General features: G+C 37.0%; 1 protein-coding gene across 1 annotated transcript; it reads right to left on the bottom strand.

The window, feature by feature from the left end:
* Positions 1-6,032: 6,032 nt before the first annotated feature.
* On the bottom strand, positions 6,033-7,313 carry LOC138910217 (uncharacterized). The gene is made up of 3 exons (XM_070201442.1): positions 6,463-7,313; positions 6,220-6,393; positions 6,033-6,120 (listed from the first exon to the last, which is right to left on the bottom strand). The coding sequence occupies exons 1-3, from the start codon at positions 7,311-7,313 to the stop codon at positions 6,033-6,035; spliced, it is 1,113 nt and encodes a 370-aa protein (XP_070057543.1).
* Between the last annotated feature and the right edge of the window lie 7,982 nt (positions 7,314-15,295).

Here is a 15,295-nt window from a genome sequence, read left to right as displayed (position 1 = left end):
TACACAAAAAGATGTACAGAAGTGTAGTATGATTACACCATAACGGTACCCAGTAAGTGCCAAGCCTAACCTCGGTAGAGTGGTGACGAGGATAGGTCAGACCCTACTGGAATTAATTGTAAATAAGGCAGAAATTTATAATAGGGTAATGAAGTGACTGAGAAATAAGTGAAATTTACAGAAAGATAGCAACGCAACAATTAGAGGCAAACAACATGGGCGCTCCCGAAGTACCGCCTAGTAGTCCCAAAAGTAAATATGCAGTACATGGGAATCTCCTGAGGAACCGTCTCGTAGTCCCAAAAGTAAATATGTAGTATATGGGGATCTCTCGATGAACCGTCTCATAGTCCCAAAAGTAAATATGTAGTACAGGGGAATCTCCCCAAGAACCGTCTCGTAGTCCCAAAAGTAAATATGTAGTATATGGGTATCTCCTAAGGAACCGCCTCGTAGTCCCAAAATAAATATGCAGCAGGTAATCGGAGGAACAACAAATTTTCAGCAAGAAATCTTACAGTTAAAGATTTAAATCAAATCGAGGAAAACAGGTAATTCAGCTAAACATGTTGAACATATTGCAAGTAAGAGTTAAGGCACGTAGACATGTGCTATTAAGCTAATCATAATCACTATATATACTAAGGCAACTTAGTTAAAGAATTTAAAAGAAGATTACTCAGCAAGAACCGATATTTCCAAATTTAGCCCGTGTACGCACTTGTCACCTCGCGTACACGGCGCTCACATATCACAAAATGTTATAACAGTATCAAATCCTAGGGGAAGTTTTCCCACACAAGGTTAGACAAGCCACTTACCTCGAATCACGCTCAATCAGTCAAGTAGAATGCCTTTTCCTCGATTTTTTGACTCCGATCGGCTCGAATCTAATTATAATTAATTCGATTTAGTCAATTTAAATTATAGGAATAATTTCCATATGAAAATATAAATTTTCTAATAAAATCCGAAATTTAACTCAAAATTCGCCGTGGGTCCACGTCTCAGAATCCGATAAAAGTTACAAAATATGAACGACAATTCAACCACGAGTCCCGCCATACCAAAATCACTAAATTTCGACATCAATTCGACCTTCAAATCTTCAATCTAAACTTAGGGATTTTCATAATTTTTTCAACTTAATCGACAAATTAAATGTTAAAAACTACCATAGATTCGAGTACTTTAACCAAAATTGAGTTAAGAACATTTACTCCGATATTTTTCTTGAAAATCTCCCGAAAATCGCCTCTCCCTGAGCTCCAAATCGTCAAAATGAAAAATCAGAACTTAAATTCTCTGTCGAGCGATTCCTTCTTCGAGAACGCGGCCAGTGTCTTGCGTTTGCGAAGCACAAATTTGCTGCCCAGAAAATTCCTCTACGCGAATGCGAGGGTCCTCTCGTGAACGCGATGACCAGCTGTCCCATGTCTTCACGAATGCGACGCCTCACTGGAGAATGCGTAGGCTAACGCGTGAAGGCCACCCAACCATCACTCTTCTTCGCGAACGCGTGACCTCTCTCATGTTCGCGATGCACACTGGTCCTCACCCTTTGCGAACGCGTCCCTTGCTTCGCGAACTCGAAGAACAAGCTCTCGCCTGCCCCAGTTTCCCTTCGCGAACGCGAAGAAGGAAACCAGAGCTGGACATCAGAAATTCTTCAAATGTTCTCCAAGTCCAAAATTGATCTGTTAACGTTCCGAAACTCACCCCAGGCCCCTGGGACCTCAACCAATCAAACCAACAAGTCCTAAAACATCATGCGGACTTAGTCGAAACCTCAAATCACATAAAATAACGCTAAAATCCTGAATTACACCTCAATTGAAGCTTAATGAAACTTAAGAATTTCCAACTTCTACATTCGATGCCGAAACCCATCAAATCAAGTCCGATTGACCTCAAAATTTGTACACAAGTCATAAATGACATAACAGAGCTATAAAAAATTTTAGAACTGGATTTCGACTCCAATATCAAAAGGTCAACTCCCCGGTCAAACTTTCAAACTTAAATTTCTATTTTAGCCATTTCAAGCCTAATTTAACTACGGACATCCAAATAATTTTTCGGACACGTTCCTAAGTCCAAAATCACCATACGAAGCTATTGAAATTATCAAAACCTTATTCTAGGGTCGTTTACACATAAGTTAATATCCGCTCAACCTTTTAAACTTAAGTTTTCAACTTTGAGACTAAGTGTCTCAATTCATTCCGAAATCTCTCCGGGCTCGAATTGACCACCCCGGCAAGTCACAATACAGCTATAAAGTACAAAATGAACAGTAAATAGGGAAAACAAAGCTGTAATAAACGACCGGGCGAGTCGTTACAGTTTCACGCTAAAATGTTGAACACGAAAATATCAATCGACTATTATGCCCTTTAAAAATTAAAATATTTTTAAATAAGTAATTTAATATTGGAAAACTTATAATAATTTGGTACTTTAACTTATATTTAAAACATTATACTGAACTCAACTAAAACTCTACTAGAAAATATTGTTAGAGTTACGGAATGTAATTGAAAAATTCTCGTTCTCAAAGGAAACGTTTTTGCTAAAGAAATGACAATTTGAATAGGAATAGACGATTGACTTCATTATATTAACCTAAGCTATATAAATGTTTGTTTGTCATATTTAATGTATTCTTTTTTCCTTAGATGACGACGTGAGTGGCTCTAGCATACTATTTTGTCAACCAGCCGTTTCAAGCATGAAATCTTGGTTCAGAATCGTCTTCAAGATTGTTCATAACATTGATCTATACTTTCTGACCAATATACTTATCATAACGATTCTTAGTACTATCGTAGTTTCTTCTTTTTGTTTGTAAACTATTAAGGTTTTATTTTTCGGTTTAAAAGTGGGTTTGTTAGCGGTAAGTTTATTTATTTATTTTTATTTTTTTAATATATATAACGGTATCTAAAAGATAAACAAATTATGCTACTTTTCCCTACGTCGTGAGGTGGCTCCAGCCATCGTTGCAAACTCCCTATCGGAATTCGGAACATCGATTCTCATTGAAGATAAGAGGTTTGAAGATATTGTTGGGAAAAATAATAATCCAGCCCGAGAATAATATCCACGACAAATAATAATAACACAAGAGAGTAACAACGACACCAACTCTTTTAATGGGGATAAAATACAATATTCGAGCGGAGCAATATAACCACTATAATATTACAACTTAGTAGTGTCAAGATACTACTACAATTTTGAAAGAAATAACATATTTATTTAAAACACCTCACTACAATATTACTCACACTCACTATTTATCTCACAGACTACAATCTGTGGATTACTCTCTCTAACTTCTATTGTTTCTCTTATTTGTTGTAATTGTAATGAAGAATGAAGGCCTCTATTTATAGTAAGAGATGCCATTCAACTACTATAAAAAAGATGTCTTGTTATTGATTTAGTCCTATAATATTTCAACAAAGTTAGGCACCTCCCATTTTCTTCAACAAAGTTGTCAACAAAGTTAGGCACCTCCCATTTTCTTCAACAAAGTTAGGCACCTGCCATTTTTTTCTTTATTTTTCTTTAATATGAGCCCCACAAATCTCTCCCTTAATTTTGATTTTTCTTTTTCATTCCAAGACTTGATCTCAATCTCTGAAAATCCTCAAACTTAAGAGGATTTGTAAAGATATCTGCAGCATGATCATGAGACTTCACATATTTGAGCTTGACTTCCTTCTTGGCAATGCACTCTCTGATGAAGTGATATCTTGTATCTATATGCTTGCTTCGATCATGATACACCGGATTCTTGGCGAGTGCTTGTGCAGATTTGTTATCAATACAAATCTCTGTAGCTTCAATTTGTGACAAATTGAGCTCCTTCAATAATCTTCTTAGCCAAATAGCATGACAGGTACATGATGTTGCTACTATATATTCAGTTTCACAAGTCGAGAGAGTAACTATGGACTGTTTCTTTGAACTCCAAGAAATAATAGAATCACCCAAGAAAAACACAAAGCCAGTTGTGCTTTTTCTATCATCAATATCTCACGCATATAATCACTATCAAAAAATTCCATAAGTTTGAAATCATTAGAAGAAGAATAAAATAACCCAAAGTCGATCGTACTTTTTAGGTAACGAAGAATTCTTCTAGTGACTTTCAAATGAGTGGAGGTAGGAGCTTCCATGAAGCGACTTACTACTCCAACTGCAAAGAGTATATCTGGTTTGGTACAAGTCAAGTACCTCAAACTTCCCACAAGACTTTTGAAAAATATGGGATTCATATTTTCTCCTTCATCAAACTTTGACAATTTTGTCCCACTCTCCATCGGTGTGTTCACGGGGTTGCAATCGAGCATGTTGTACTTCTTCAAGATCTCCTTCGTATAGCTTTCTTGAGAGATGAAAATTCCATCATCCATCTACTGCACTTCTAGGCCCAAGTAGTATGACATGAGCCCTACGTCTATCATCTCGAACTCACGAGACATATCTTTCTTAAAAGCTTCAAACAAACTTGGGTTATTACTTGTGAAAATAAGATCATCAACATAAATACAAACAAGTAAGATATCTCCATTAGTATGAACTTTAAGGTAAAGAGCGACAACGAGTAAACCCATTGTCTTGAAAATACTTGTCGATGCAACTATTCCATGCTCTGGGGCTTGCTTTAATCCATATAAAGCTTTTTTCAACCGCAACACTTTATCTTCATTTTTTTTTACCACAAAGACCAATGGGTGTTCAACATAGACTTCTTCTTTAAGATAGCCATTCAAAAAAACTGACTTCACATCTAGTTGATGGATCTTCCACTTTATTTGCACCGCCAAAAAGATAAGCAAACGAATCATCTCCATGCGGGCAGCAAGTGCATATACTTCTTCATAGTCAATGCCTTGCCTTTACTTGTAGCCTTTAGCCACAAGTCGTGCCATGTATCTCTCCATATCTCCATCAATATTCTTCTTTGCCTGTAACTCCAATTGCTCGATGACCCTTGGGAAGTGTTGTTAACTCCCAAGTGTTGTTCTTCTCTATTGACTTGATCTCCTCCTGCATGGCTTGTCTCCTCCTTTTGTCTTCAATAACTTCATTAAAGTTCATTGGTTCACTAGCAGCAAAGAGACAATATAAAAAATCAAAATTAGTAACTTCTTCTGTGTCCTCATAGAGCTCTTGAATACTCATTGTCCCGTGCGGTTGTTCATTTGAACTTTCCTGAGAAGAGGGAGATGCAACATTTGTTGGAGAAGGAGGTGGAATTGTATCCTGCACAGGTTCCACGGTCCCTGGTTCTTCTTCATCACCAAAGTATGGAAGAAAATCATATGAAGTTTCTTCCTGAGCTTTCCAGTTCCATGCCAATTCTTCATCAAATTCAACATCGCGACTTACCACCATCTTGCCGCTACTTGGGTTATATAGCTTGTAGCTTTTTGAACTCGTATCATAGCTAATAAACACATGCTTGAAACTTCGATCGTCAAGCTTCTCTCTACCTTGTTGTGGCACATGAGCATAGGCTATGCTCCCAAAGATTCTCAAGTGCTTGACACTTGGCTTTCTTCCACTTCATGCTTCTTGAAGGATTTGATCTCTAACATTCTTTGTTGGAGACCTGTTGTTCAAATAAACTGCACAAGATATAGCTTCTGCCCAAAATTCCTTGGGCATATTTTTAGCTTTTAACATTATCTAGCCATATTAAGAATCATTTGATTCTTTCTCTTTGCAACTCCATTTTGTTGGGGTGAATAAGGTACCGTTAGAGGGCGATGAATTCCATGAGATTAACAAAAGTCATTAGATTCTTTTGAAGTGAATTCGCCTCCTCTATCAGACCTTAAAGTTTTATTTCATATCCACTTTCTTTTTCTACAAGTACTTTGAAAATTTTAAAAGTAGCAAAAGCTTGAGATTTTTGGTTCAAGAAATAAACCCAAGTCTTTCTACTAAAGTCATCAATGAAGAGTAGAAAGTATTTACTTTTGCCAATTGAAGGTGGATTGATTGGTCCACATACATCAGTGTGAACAAGCTGAAGTGGCTTGGTTGATCTTGACATGGCCTTCTTTGAAAAACTCATCCTTGCATATTTTCCAAGAAGACAAGCTTCACACAATGACTACCATCTTTACAGGAGATCAGAATCGTACTTATCCCTTCAATTTGAATCTTTGAGGTATCTCCAAAGGACACATTACCTCTCACTATTTTTTGATCTTTATAAACTTCTCTTTGCATACACACATATGGTTGCTTGCTCCATTATCCAAATACCACGAGCTGCAATCATCCCTATCTTCTTCCTTGAGTGCCATCAACAGCGTTGACTCAACTTCTTCTTTCTTGTCCTCAACAAGGTTAGCGTTTTCTTCAACATTGCTACGGCATTCCTAAGAGTCATGGTCAAATTTATGACAATTATAACACTCAGTTTTTGATTTGTCATACCTTTGTCCATTATTTTCTTGGTAGTAGCCACGTCCTCTTCCTCCTCTATGTTCATGACCACGACCTCTGAATGTTTGGTGGATTTTAACTTCATTGTTGAAGTTGTTACCGTTCCTTCTTCCTCTTCCATGACTGCCACGGCCTCGTCCCCGTCTATTCCCTCGATAGATCTTTTCACCCCCATAATCCTTGAAGGATGCCTGAGTTTTAAGAAGTTGCTCCAATGGCACTTCTTGTCTCCTTTTGATCTTTTCTTCGTGGGCCTGTAAAGAGCCCTCCAATTGCTCTACTATCATAGAGTCTAAATCTTTAAACTCCTCAATAGCACACACCACAAAATCAAATTTAGGTGTTAAAGTGCGAAGGATCGTTTCTACCACACAGACATCTTCTATGTCCTCCCCGTATCTTCCTAATTGATTTACAACAGCCTTCACTTTTGAACAATAATTTGAAATGCATTCGGATTCTTTTATTTTTAAAACTTCAGAATCAGCCCTTAGAGTTTGAAGTTTTACCTTTCTCACCTTGTCTACTCCTTGAAAAGAATTTTGTAAAATCCCCCAAGCTTCCTTTGAGGTGGTAGCATCTGCCACCTTCTCAAACATGGCATTATCCAAATATTGGTGGATGAGCTTGATGGCTTGTTGATCCTTCTTCCTCGTTTTTGCCAAGACATCTTTTTTATTTTGAGGCAGAGCTTCCTCATTATCGAATTTTGCATATCCTCTATCTACGATTTCCCACACATCCTGAGAGCCAACAATGGCTTTCATACGTAAACACCATTTCTCATAATTATCTTTTGTGAGATAGGGGTACTGAAAAGACAACATACCATTATTTGCCATGGCTCTGATACCACGTTGTTGGAAAAAATAATAATCCCGCCCAAGAATAATATCCACGATAAATAATAATAACACAAGAGAGTAACAACGACACCAACTCTTTTAATGAGGGTAAAATACAATACCCGAACGGAGCAATATAACCACTACAATATTATAACTTAGTAGTGTCAAAAGACTACTATAATTTTGAAAGAAATAACTCTCTTTATTTAAAATACCTCACTACAATATTACTCACACTCACTATTTATTTCACAGACTACAATCTGTGGATTACTCTAACTTCTATTGCTTCTTTCTTACTTTGGTGTAATTGAAATGAAGAATGGAAGCCTCTATTTATAGTAAGAGATGCCATTCAACTACTACAAAGAAGATGTCTTGTTGAATTAGTCCTATAATTTTTCAACAAAGTTAGGCACCTCTCATTTTTTTCAACAAAGTTAGGCACCTCCATTTTCTTCAACAAAGTTGTCAACAAAATTAGGCACCTCCCATTTTCTTCAACAAAGTTGTCAACAAATTTAAGCACCTCCCATTTTCTTTTTTGTTTTTTCTTTAATATGAGTCCCACGGATATATGGTTTTACGGATTTCTAAAATGTTACTTTATTTGTTATCAAACTCCATAATCTGTATGTGATAAAGTTTACGTGGGAGTAAGAGTCAAGATCGTCAAAAAACATTCTCCGTATATTGTAACGTTATACACCAACAGAAACCTTTCCACTCTGACTGTTTTTCACGCGCCGCCCCCATGGAGCTGATGGCCGGTCATCTTTCGGTGCGTCGAGACCATCCCCCGGACCCAACAGCTATGGCGAAGAATCCCCGAGTCAATTCCACCGATTACTCCCTACTTGAATGTTATTGCTGGTACGCAGCCTTCAAGCTCTCGACACCCAAGGGAATCAGTTGTAGCTACAATCACAAAACATAACGGGATGCCGGCGATGATTTTCGAGTCTGATGATTACTACGGCGTCATGGCTGATGAATGCAAATTTACGATTGCAGGCAGATTTTGGAAAATTCGACCTGAAATTGAAAAGATCCGAGCTGCTGTCAAAGAAACAATACCACTCAGAGGAGCAGTAAAAATAGGAGTCTATGATAACAAAAATGTGTTCATTGATGTGTATAATGAAGAGGATTTCAACACCATTTACTGTCGACACGTCATTGAAATAGAGGGCCAACCGATGTGGCTGAGCAGATGGTCACCTGATTTTACTCCTGAAAAAGATAGTCCACTCACTCCGGTGTGGGTTCTATTACCAAAACTCCCCTTTCATCTACACACTTGGCATCATATCAAACAAATATTGATCCCCACTGGGGTCTCGATGGCTATGGATATCGCTACAAAAGGAAGGACTAGACCTAGCATGGCTAAAGTTAGGGCCGAAATCGATCTATCTAAGTCAAGATTAAACCATGTCTTTGCAGGTCAACGTAATGCTACTAATCCATTGCAGGGACATGAACAAAAAATTGAATATGAAGGGGTGCCCAAATATTGTAACCACTGTAGGCTTCAGGGACACTATATGAGTCAGTGTAGAAGACTAGAGAGAGTGCTTGCAGAGAATGAGGAAATACCTACAAAGGCTCACGATATTGCTGGAAATCAGGGGGAAAAACAAAGGGATCTTGCAAAAAAATAAAAAATAAAAAAACAAAAAACTGCCAACCAACAAAATCAAGAGGAGCAACAAACTCAAATAGATGGAACTACCACTCAGAATGCTGCTAAAGGCAAACAAATTGCTGAAATTCCTTTGAAGAAAGGAAGCAATGTCGCTCACCAGAACAATGTTCAAACCAATAGAGGAAGAGAAGCAATGAAAGATAACCAAGCTGCTGCTAAGCACAATAGAGGAAGGAGTGAACCTCCTAAACAAATCTACAAACCTAGGGGGTAATTTTTGGGGTTAACAAGCCTTCCCCCTCTGCAGGTGTGATAATGACCAATGATGAATCATACAAAAATGAGAACGGTACAAAAAAAAAATCCAGAATCACCTAGTGCTCAACAACTGGTAGCTATTGACTATCACCAAAATACACATCTGAAAATCAGTGTGAATTTACCTGACAAGAATAAACAAATATAGAGACAATACCATTTTAATCAAGAATCCTAATGATCTTCAGATAGTGCTATTTGAGGATGATTGGGAAAGATTCACAAGGGGGAAGTCAAAAGCAGGAAAGATAGATGGAAATACAGTGCCTCTGTATCAAACAAATGATTATTATGATAAGAATTGAGAGGCCCCTGCTAAGGAAAATATAGCATCTCAAAACAAATTTGACAAATTCATGGAAGATGAAGACATTCAAATTGGGGAGGCTCATATAAATCCCATCCAAATTATTCCGGTGTTAAGATACAGGATGCCAAAGACAAAAGAGATATTAGAAAGGAGCAAAAAAAAAGATACCACAAGATGAATGGGACGAGGAGTCCACATTTGAGGAAGATAACACTTCTGAGGAATCATCTGATGAAACTACTACTTGCACGAGTCAGCATGATGAGGATAATGATGGAGATATTGATGACTTGCATAAGGAAACTTATAAAATATGTATGCAAAGTAACTTATCTCCTAGAAGCATTGATAAGATAAAAAAGGCGGAAGAGTTAGAGACTCACCTATTACCAGGAGTCAAAAGAAGAAATCACAAACATCTCTTTCCACCCCTTATCATGATTAGTACACTCAACTGGAACATTAGGGGCATGAAGTCCCAAGCTTCCACTAAAAGACTCAATTACATGATCAAACAATACAATCTTTCATTCATACCTATCCAAGAGCCTTTTATTAAGGAAGAAAAAATTGAGTTTTATAAAGGTGTACTTGGTATGCATGAATATTTTACAAATTGTAGTAGCAACATTTGGATCTTCTGGAAAGCTAGTTTGAAGTGCAATAGTTTTGCTAATAAATATCAGAAGGTCACATGTAAGATCTTGGATGATTCTGCTGGCAAAGAGTATTTTATTTGTACTGTATATGCCAAGTCTAGAGCAACTGGAAGAGAAGATCTATGGAGGTACATGAGAGTGTTTACATCTATTATTGATCATCCATGGTTGGTGTGTGGTAACTTTAATTGTACTGAATGATGAAGAAAATATGGGAGGCAATCCTCTCAAATTGTATAAAAGTATTTCCTTTATTGAGTTCCTTAACGATTGTGGTTTATCTGATATGGGGTACTCTGGTAATAGATTCACCTGGTGCAATGAAAGAAAAGAACAAGATATCATATGAAAAAGATTAGATAGACTGCTGGCAAATGATGAATGGGAAGAATACTTTTGTGGTACAACAGTTCAACATCTAGCAAGATTCAGCTCTGATCATTGCCCCTTGCTCATTAATTTTTACACCGAAAAAAAACATTTTATTAAGTATTTCAAGTTTTTAAACCTATAGGTGGATCATCCGGATTTCTATGATATTGTCAAAAATCAATAGAATGAAGGAATCTCTGAAAATATATTTTGGAGATCTCATCAGAAGTTGAAAAGAACAAGCAAGACCCTCAGTGAATGGTCTAAAACTAACAACAACAACAATAACAACAACAACCCAGTATTATTCCACTAGTGGGGTCTGAGGAGGGTAGTGTGTACGCAGACCTTACCCCTACCCTGAGGTAGAGAGACTGTTTCCAAATGACCCTCGGCATCCTTCCCTCCAAGAACTCCCTACCTTGCTCTTGGGGTGACTCGAACTCACAACCTCTTGGTTGAAAGTGGAGGGTGCTTACCATCAGAGCAACCCACCTTGTCTAAAACTAAGATTGGTGATATCTTCGCGAAGGACCAACAAATTGAGAAATTAGTTATCCACTATGAAGAGCAATACATGCAATCTTTGGATCAAGAATATAGCATGAAACTCAATAAGGCAAAAGCTGAACTGGTTCTACAACACAAGATGGTAGATGCATTTTGGAGACAAAAAGCCCATCTAAAACATCATCTAGAAGGTGATGAGAATGATAAGTATTTTCATAACATTGTGAGAGGCAAAAGGAAATTCCTGCAGATCAATAGAATTATGGTTGATTATCACTGGTTAGAGAATGAGGATGATATAGCTTCTGCGATAGTAGATTTTTACCAACCATCATTCACTCAGGATAAGCATACTATGGACATGTAAATTATGGAATATATCCCTAATATGATCACTACTGATGATAATAGTATGCTTCTAGCTGAGACAACTCTAGAAGAGGTCAAGAAAGTGGTGTTTGATTCTGATCCTAATAGTTCATCTGGACCGGATGGCTTCACTAGTTGCTTCTTCCAGAAAACATGGGATATTATTAGCCAGGATATTTTGGATATGGTGAAGGCTGTCTGCAATGGAAATACCTGCCTGGTTCTAATTCCAAAGGTTGAAGCCCCTCAAAACTTTTTAGAATTTAGACCTATCAGCCTCAACAATGTCTCTCAAAAGATTGTGTCAAAGATTTTGAATAAAAGACTGGCTAAACTCATTCCTAAAATTATTTCACAGAATCAGACTGGTTTTATCAAAGGTAGATCTATTGGGGAAAATGTACTCCTCCCTCAGGAGATTATAAAGCCAAATATGGATGGTAATGTGGCCATCAAGATTGATATATACATGAGATTATAAAGCCAAATATGGGTGGTAATGTGGCCATCAAGATTGATATATATAAAACCTATGATAGATTATCCTAGCACTTTCTATGTGTAGTTATGAGGAAATTGGGCTTTGCAGAAGAATGGATTCATATCATATGGAATCTATTATCCAATATGTGATACACAATTATTATCAATGGTAAAAGACATGGTTTCTTCAAGTCCCAGAGGAGTGTAAAGCAAGGGGACCCTATATCCCTGTATCTCTTTATTATAGCATCTGAAGTCCTTACTAGGATGCTAAATAGTCTCCATCAAGACCCCAAATATAATAATTTTCTTATGCATGCTGATAGACCTAAAATCAATCATCTTGCATACGCAGATGGTGTGATTATTTTTTGTTCAGGAAAGTCGTATACTTTACAACTTATTAAGAGTACTTTTCTCACCTAAGAAAAGAACTTTGGGCAGCTGATTAACCGAGGTAAAAGTTACTTCCTGGTTGATGATTCTATATAAGATAGAAGGAAATCAATTGTTTTCAAATGTCTTGGTCTTTAAACAAAAGGATTTCCCTATCACATATTTAGGATGCCCCATTTTTGTTCGAAGATAGAAAATTCAATTTTTTTTACCAATATTGCCACAAAGATTCTTCAAAAGGTTAGTTCATGGAACACCATTCTTCTATCTATTGGGGGGAAGGGAATTATTTTAATCAAACATGTGTTGACTGCAATGCCTACTTACCTGTTGTCTATATTTCAACCACCAAAGACTATTTTCAAATGGAGAAAGTATTTGCAAACTTCTTATGGGGGCAACATGGAAGGAAAATAGAAATACCACTGGACTTCTTGGAATAGCCTATGCTCCCGTACTAAGGAAGGAGGAATTGGTATCAGGCCTCTACATGAAATCTTTGAGACTTTTGCTTCTAAACCATGGTGGAATTTTCAATCTAAAGTGTCCCTTTGGTCTAATATTTTGAAATCCAAATATTATAGAAGGATTCACCATATGGAAAGAAAGTTTAGCTACAGTCAATCTCATATATGGAGGAAAATGATGAAAATCAAAGGAAAGATAGATCATTTTATCATATGAAAGATACACTCTGGTAATGTCAACTTTTGGTAGGACAACTGGACAGGTAAGAGGCAACTGGCACAATTTGGAAATGCTTCTACATCCGTTAAGACCCAAGTGTCCTCTTTTATATCAGAAGGTAACTGGAATGTGGGTAAATTAACTCATTATCTACCTTTGGAGATTGTTCAGCACATCTAAGGAGTTAAATTAACTCTCCAAATAAAAAGGACCAACCTATTTGGACTGCCTCCATAGACGAGAGATTTTCTTGTAACTCTGCTTAGAACAAGATTAGAGAGCACCATAATTTGTCTTTGGTAAATTCTATAACCTGGCATAAGAATGCACCTCTGAAAATATATTTTTTTCTTATGGAGGTTACTTAAGCATAAAGTTGCTGTTGATGTTAATATTGTGAGATTTGGGATTCACTTGCCCTCTATGTGCTCTTGCTGCAATAAACCTGATCTAGAAACTGAGGAAAATCTTTTTATTAACTGTAGCATTAGCAAGAGATCATCTGGTCATATTTTTGTAATTTGGTGGGAATAGGAGATGATGCAGCTACTATCAGGCATATGATTATCAGATGGTGGATTAGCAAAGGAACTAACCCTGTGATGAATTTAGCCTTCTAGGTTCTACCTTCTACCATTATGTGGTATATCTGTAAAGCTAGATGTAGCAGTAGATTTCAAAACAAAAGAATGAAATATCATAATATCATAATGCTGATTTCACATCAACTGAAGATCACGGCTCGTAAATAATTTCCTAAACTTCAATCTTCCATGTAGTGGAATCAGTTTTGTGACATTTTACAGATGGCTAAGCCAGCAATCTTGGTGACCACTATTAAATGGATGATGCCCAGGAATGGTTGTGTGAAGTTAAACTTAGATGGAAGTTCCAGAGGTAATCCAACCTCAAGTGGTGGTGGTGGAATTGTTAGAGATTCTGAAGGAAAGATGCTGATTGCTTATGCCATTCCCTTTGGAAATAAAAGTGGGTATGTGACAAAGCCAATCATCCATGAAAATTGAGAGTGACTCTTAAACTGGAAAGTGACTCTTAACTGTTAATAAACTGGATATGTGACAAAGCCATCCTCCATGGAACCTCCGTGATACTGTGCAACAAATGAAGAGTATTATGCAATACTTTGACCATATGCATATACAACATTGCTATAGGGCAGGGAATAATGTTGCTGATAGACTTGCCAACTATGAAGTTAATTGCAATAATCCTTCTTGGTTTACACTCTCGCATCAAATGCCAAAGGATGCTAGGGGAGAATACAACATGGATAGGCTTCAACTCTCCTCTTTTAGAAGGAGGCATATACAGAATGCCTTTCAAATGGACAGAAACTTGGATAGGCGATACCTTTTTTTTTATGTCCCTTAATATATTCATACTCATGTTTAAGGAAGGGATCTTATGTATAGTCCCCCTTTACATAATTGTTTTGAGAGCTTACTTTGAAATCCTACTTACTTGTTTAGGATGGAGATTGTTCTGGCCCTGTAGGTGAAGAGTGCTGGATGGTCTCTGTTTTGTGTACTGTATTCTTTTATCATCAATAAAGTACATCCTTTGAATTTAAAAAAATAATGTTTACATAAGGTCCCTCATATCTGCAGAGCATAACTTCAGTGACTTAAGTTTAGCTTTAGGGTAAAGCGGCTAAGGCATGTATTTTTTTTCTTTTTGGGTCGAAAAAATAAATTTTATTATCTCCAAGTGACAACAAATACACACCCCTATTACTTGTTTACATTCCTATATAAAACTAAGATAAAACAAAACAGATCATAGTCCATTGTCCTACTCCAATTAGCTATCTATAGTCCTACCTTATTTCCTATCCATATAAGCTCTTTATCCATTTCCCGCCTTTATATTATTTCTTCCTATGCAGTATATCAAAAATTCTGTACTTACTATCCTATTCTATTTGCTTGGTAATGCCTTGAGGTCTAGGCACTAGACTGTTCCACAATGCTTCATTACGCGATCACCAAATATGATAGTTAAGAGAAACAAGCACTGCCCAAAGGAGAGTATTTCTCATCTTCCCAATTACTATTCTTGCCAGTCTTTTTCACATCCCCTTCAAATCTGTACTTCTCACTTGCAATTTCATCCATGTGAGGATTCCTTCTAAGCATGCTTTAGAGAAAACACACTCGTAGAATAGATGTTCAATTGTTTCTAGCGCATCACTATAAAGTAGACG

Source organism: Nicotiana tomentosiformis, chromosome 4 (assembly GCF_000390325.3).
Source record: "Nicotiana tomentosiformis chromosome 4, ASM39032v3, whole genome shotgun sequence".
Lineage (NCBI taxonomy): Eukaryota > Viridiplantae > Streptophyta > Magnoliopsida > Solanales > Solanaceae > Nicotiana > Nicotiana tomentosiformis.
The sequence above is the reverse complement of the archived record's forward strand: the minus strand, read 5'-3'. Positions and strand labels throughout refer to the sequence as shown.

What these genes read in the sequence shown, in the direction of transcription:
- LOC138910217 (XM_070201442.1), bottom strand. Translation starts at nt 7,313, where the DNA reads ATGGCAAATAATGGTATGTTGTCTTTTCAGTACCCCTATCTCACAAAA. An exon ending in CAAGAAAATAATGGACAAAG is followed by an intron (nt 6,394 to 6,462) that starts GTATGACAAATC and finishes GGAATGCCGTAG; the next exon opens with CAATGTTGAAGAAAACGCTA. An exon ending in TTTATAAAGATCAAAAAATA is followed by an intron (nt 6,121 to 6,219) that starts GTGAGAGGTAAT and finishes CATTGTGTGAAG; the next exon opens with CTTGTCTTCTTGGAAAATAT.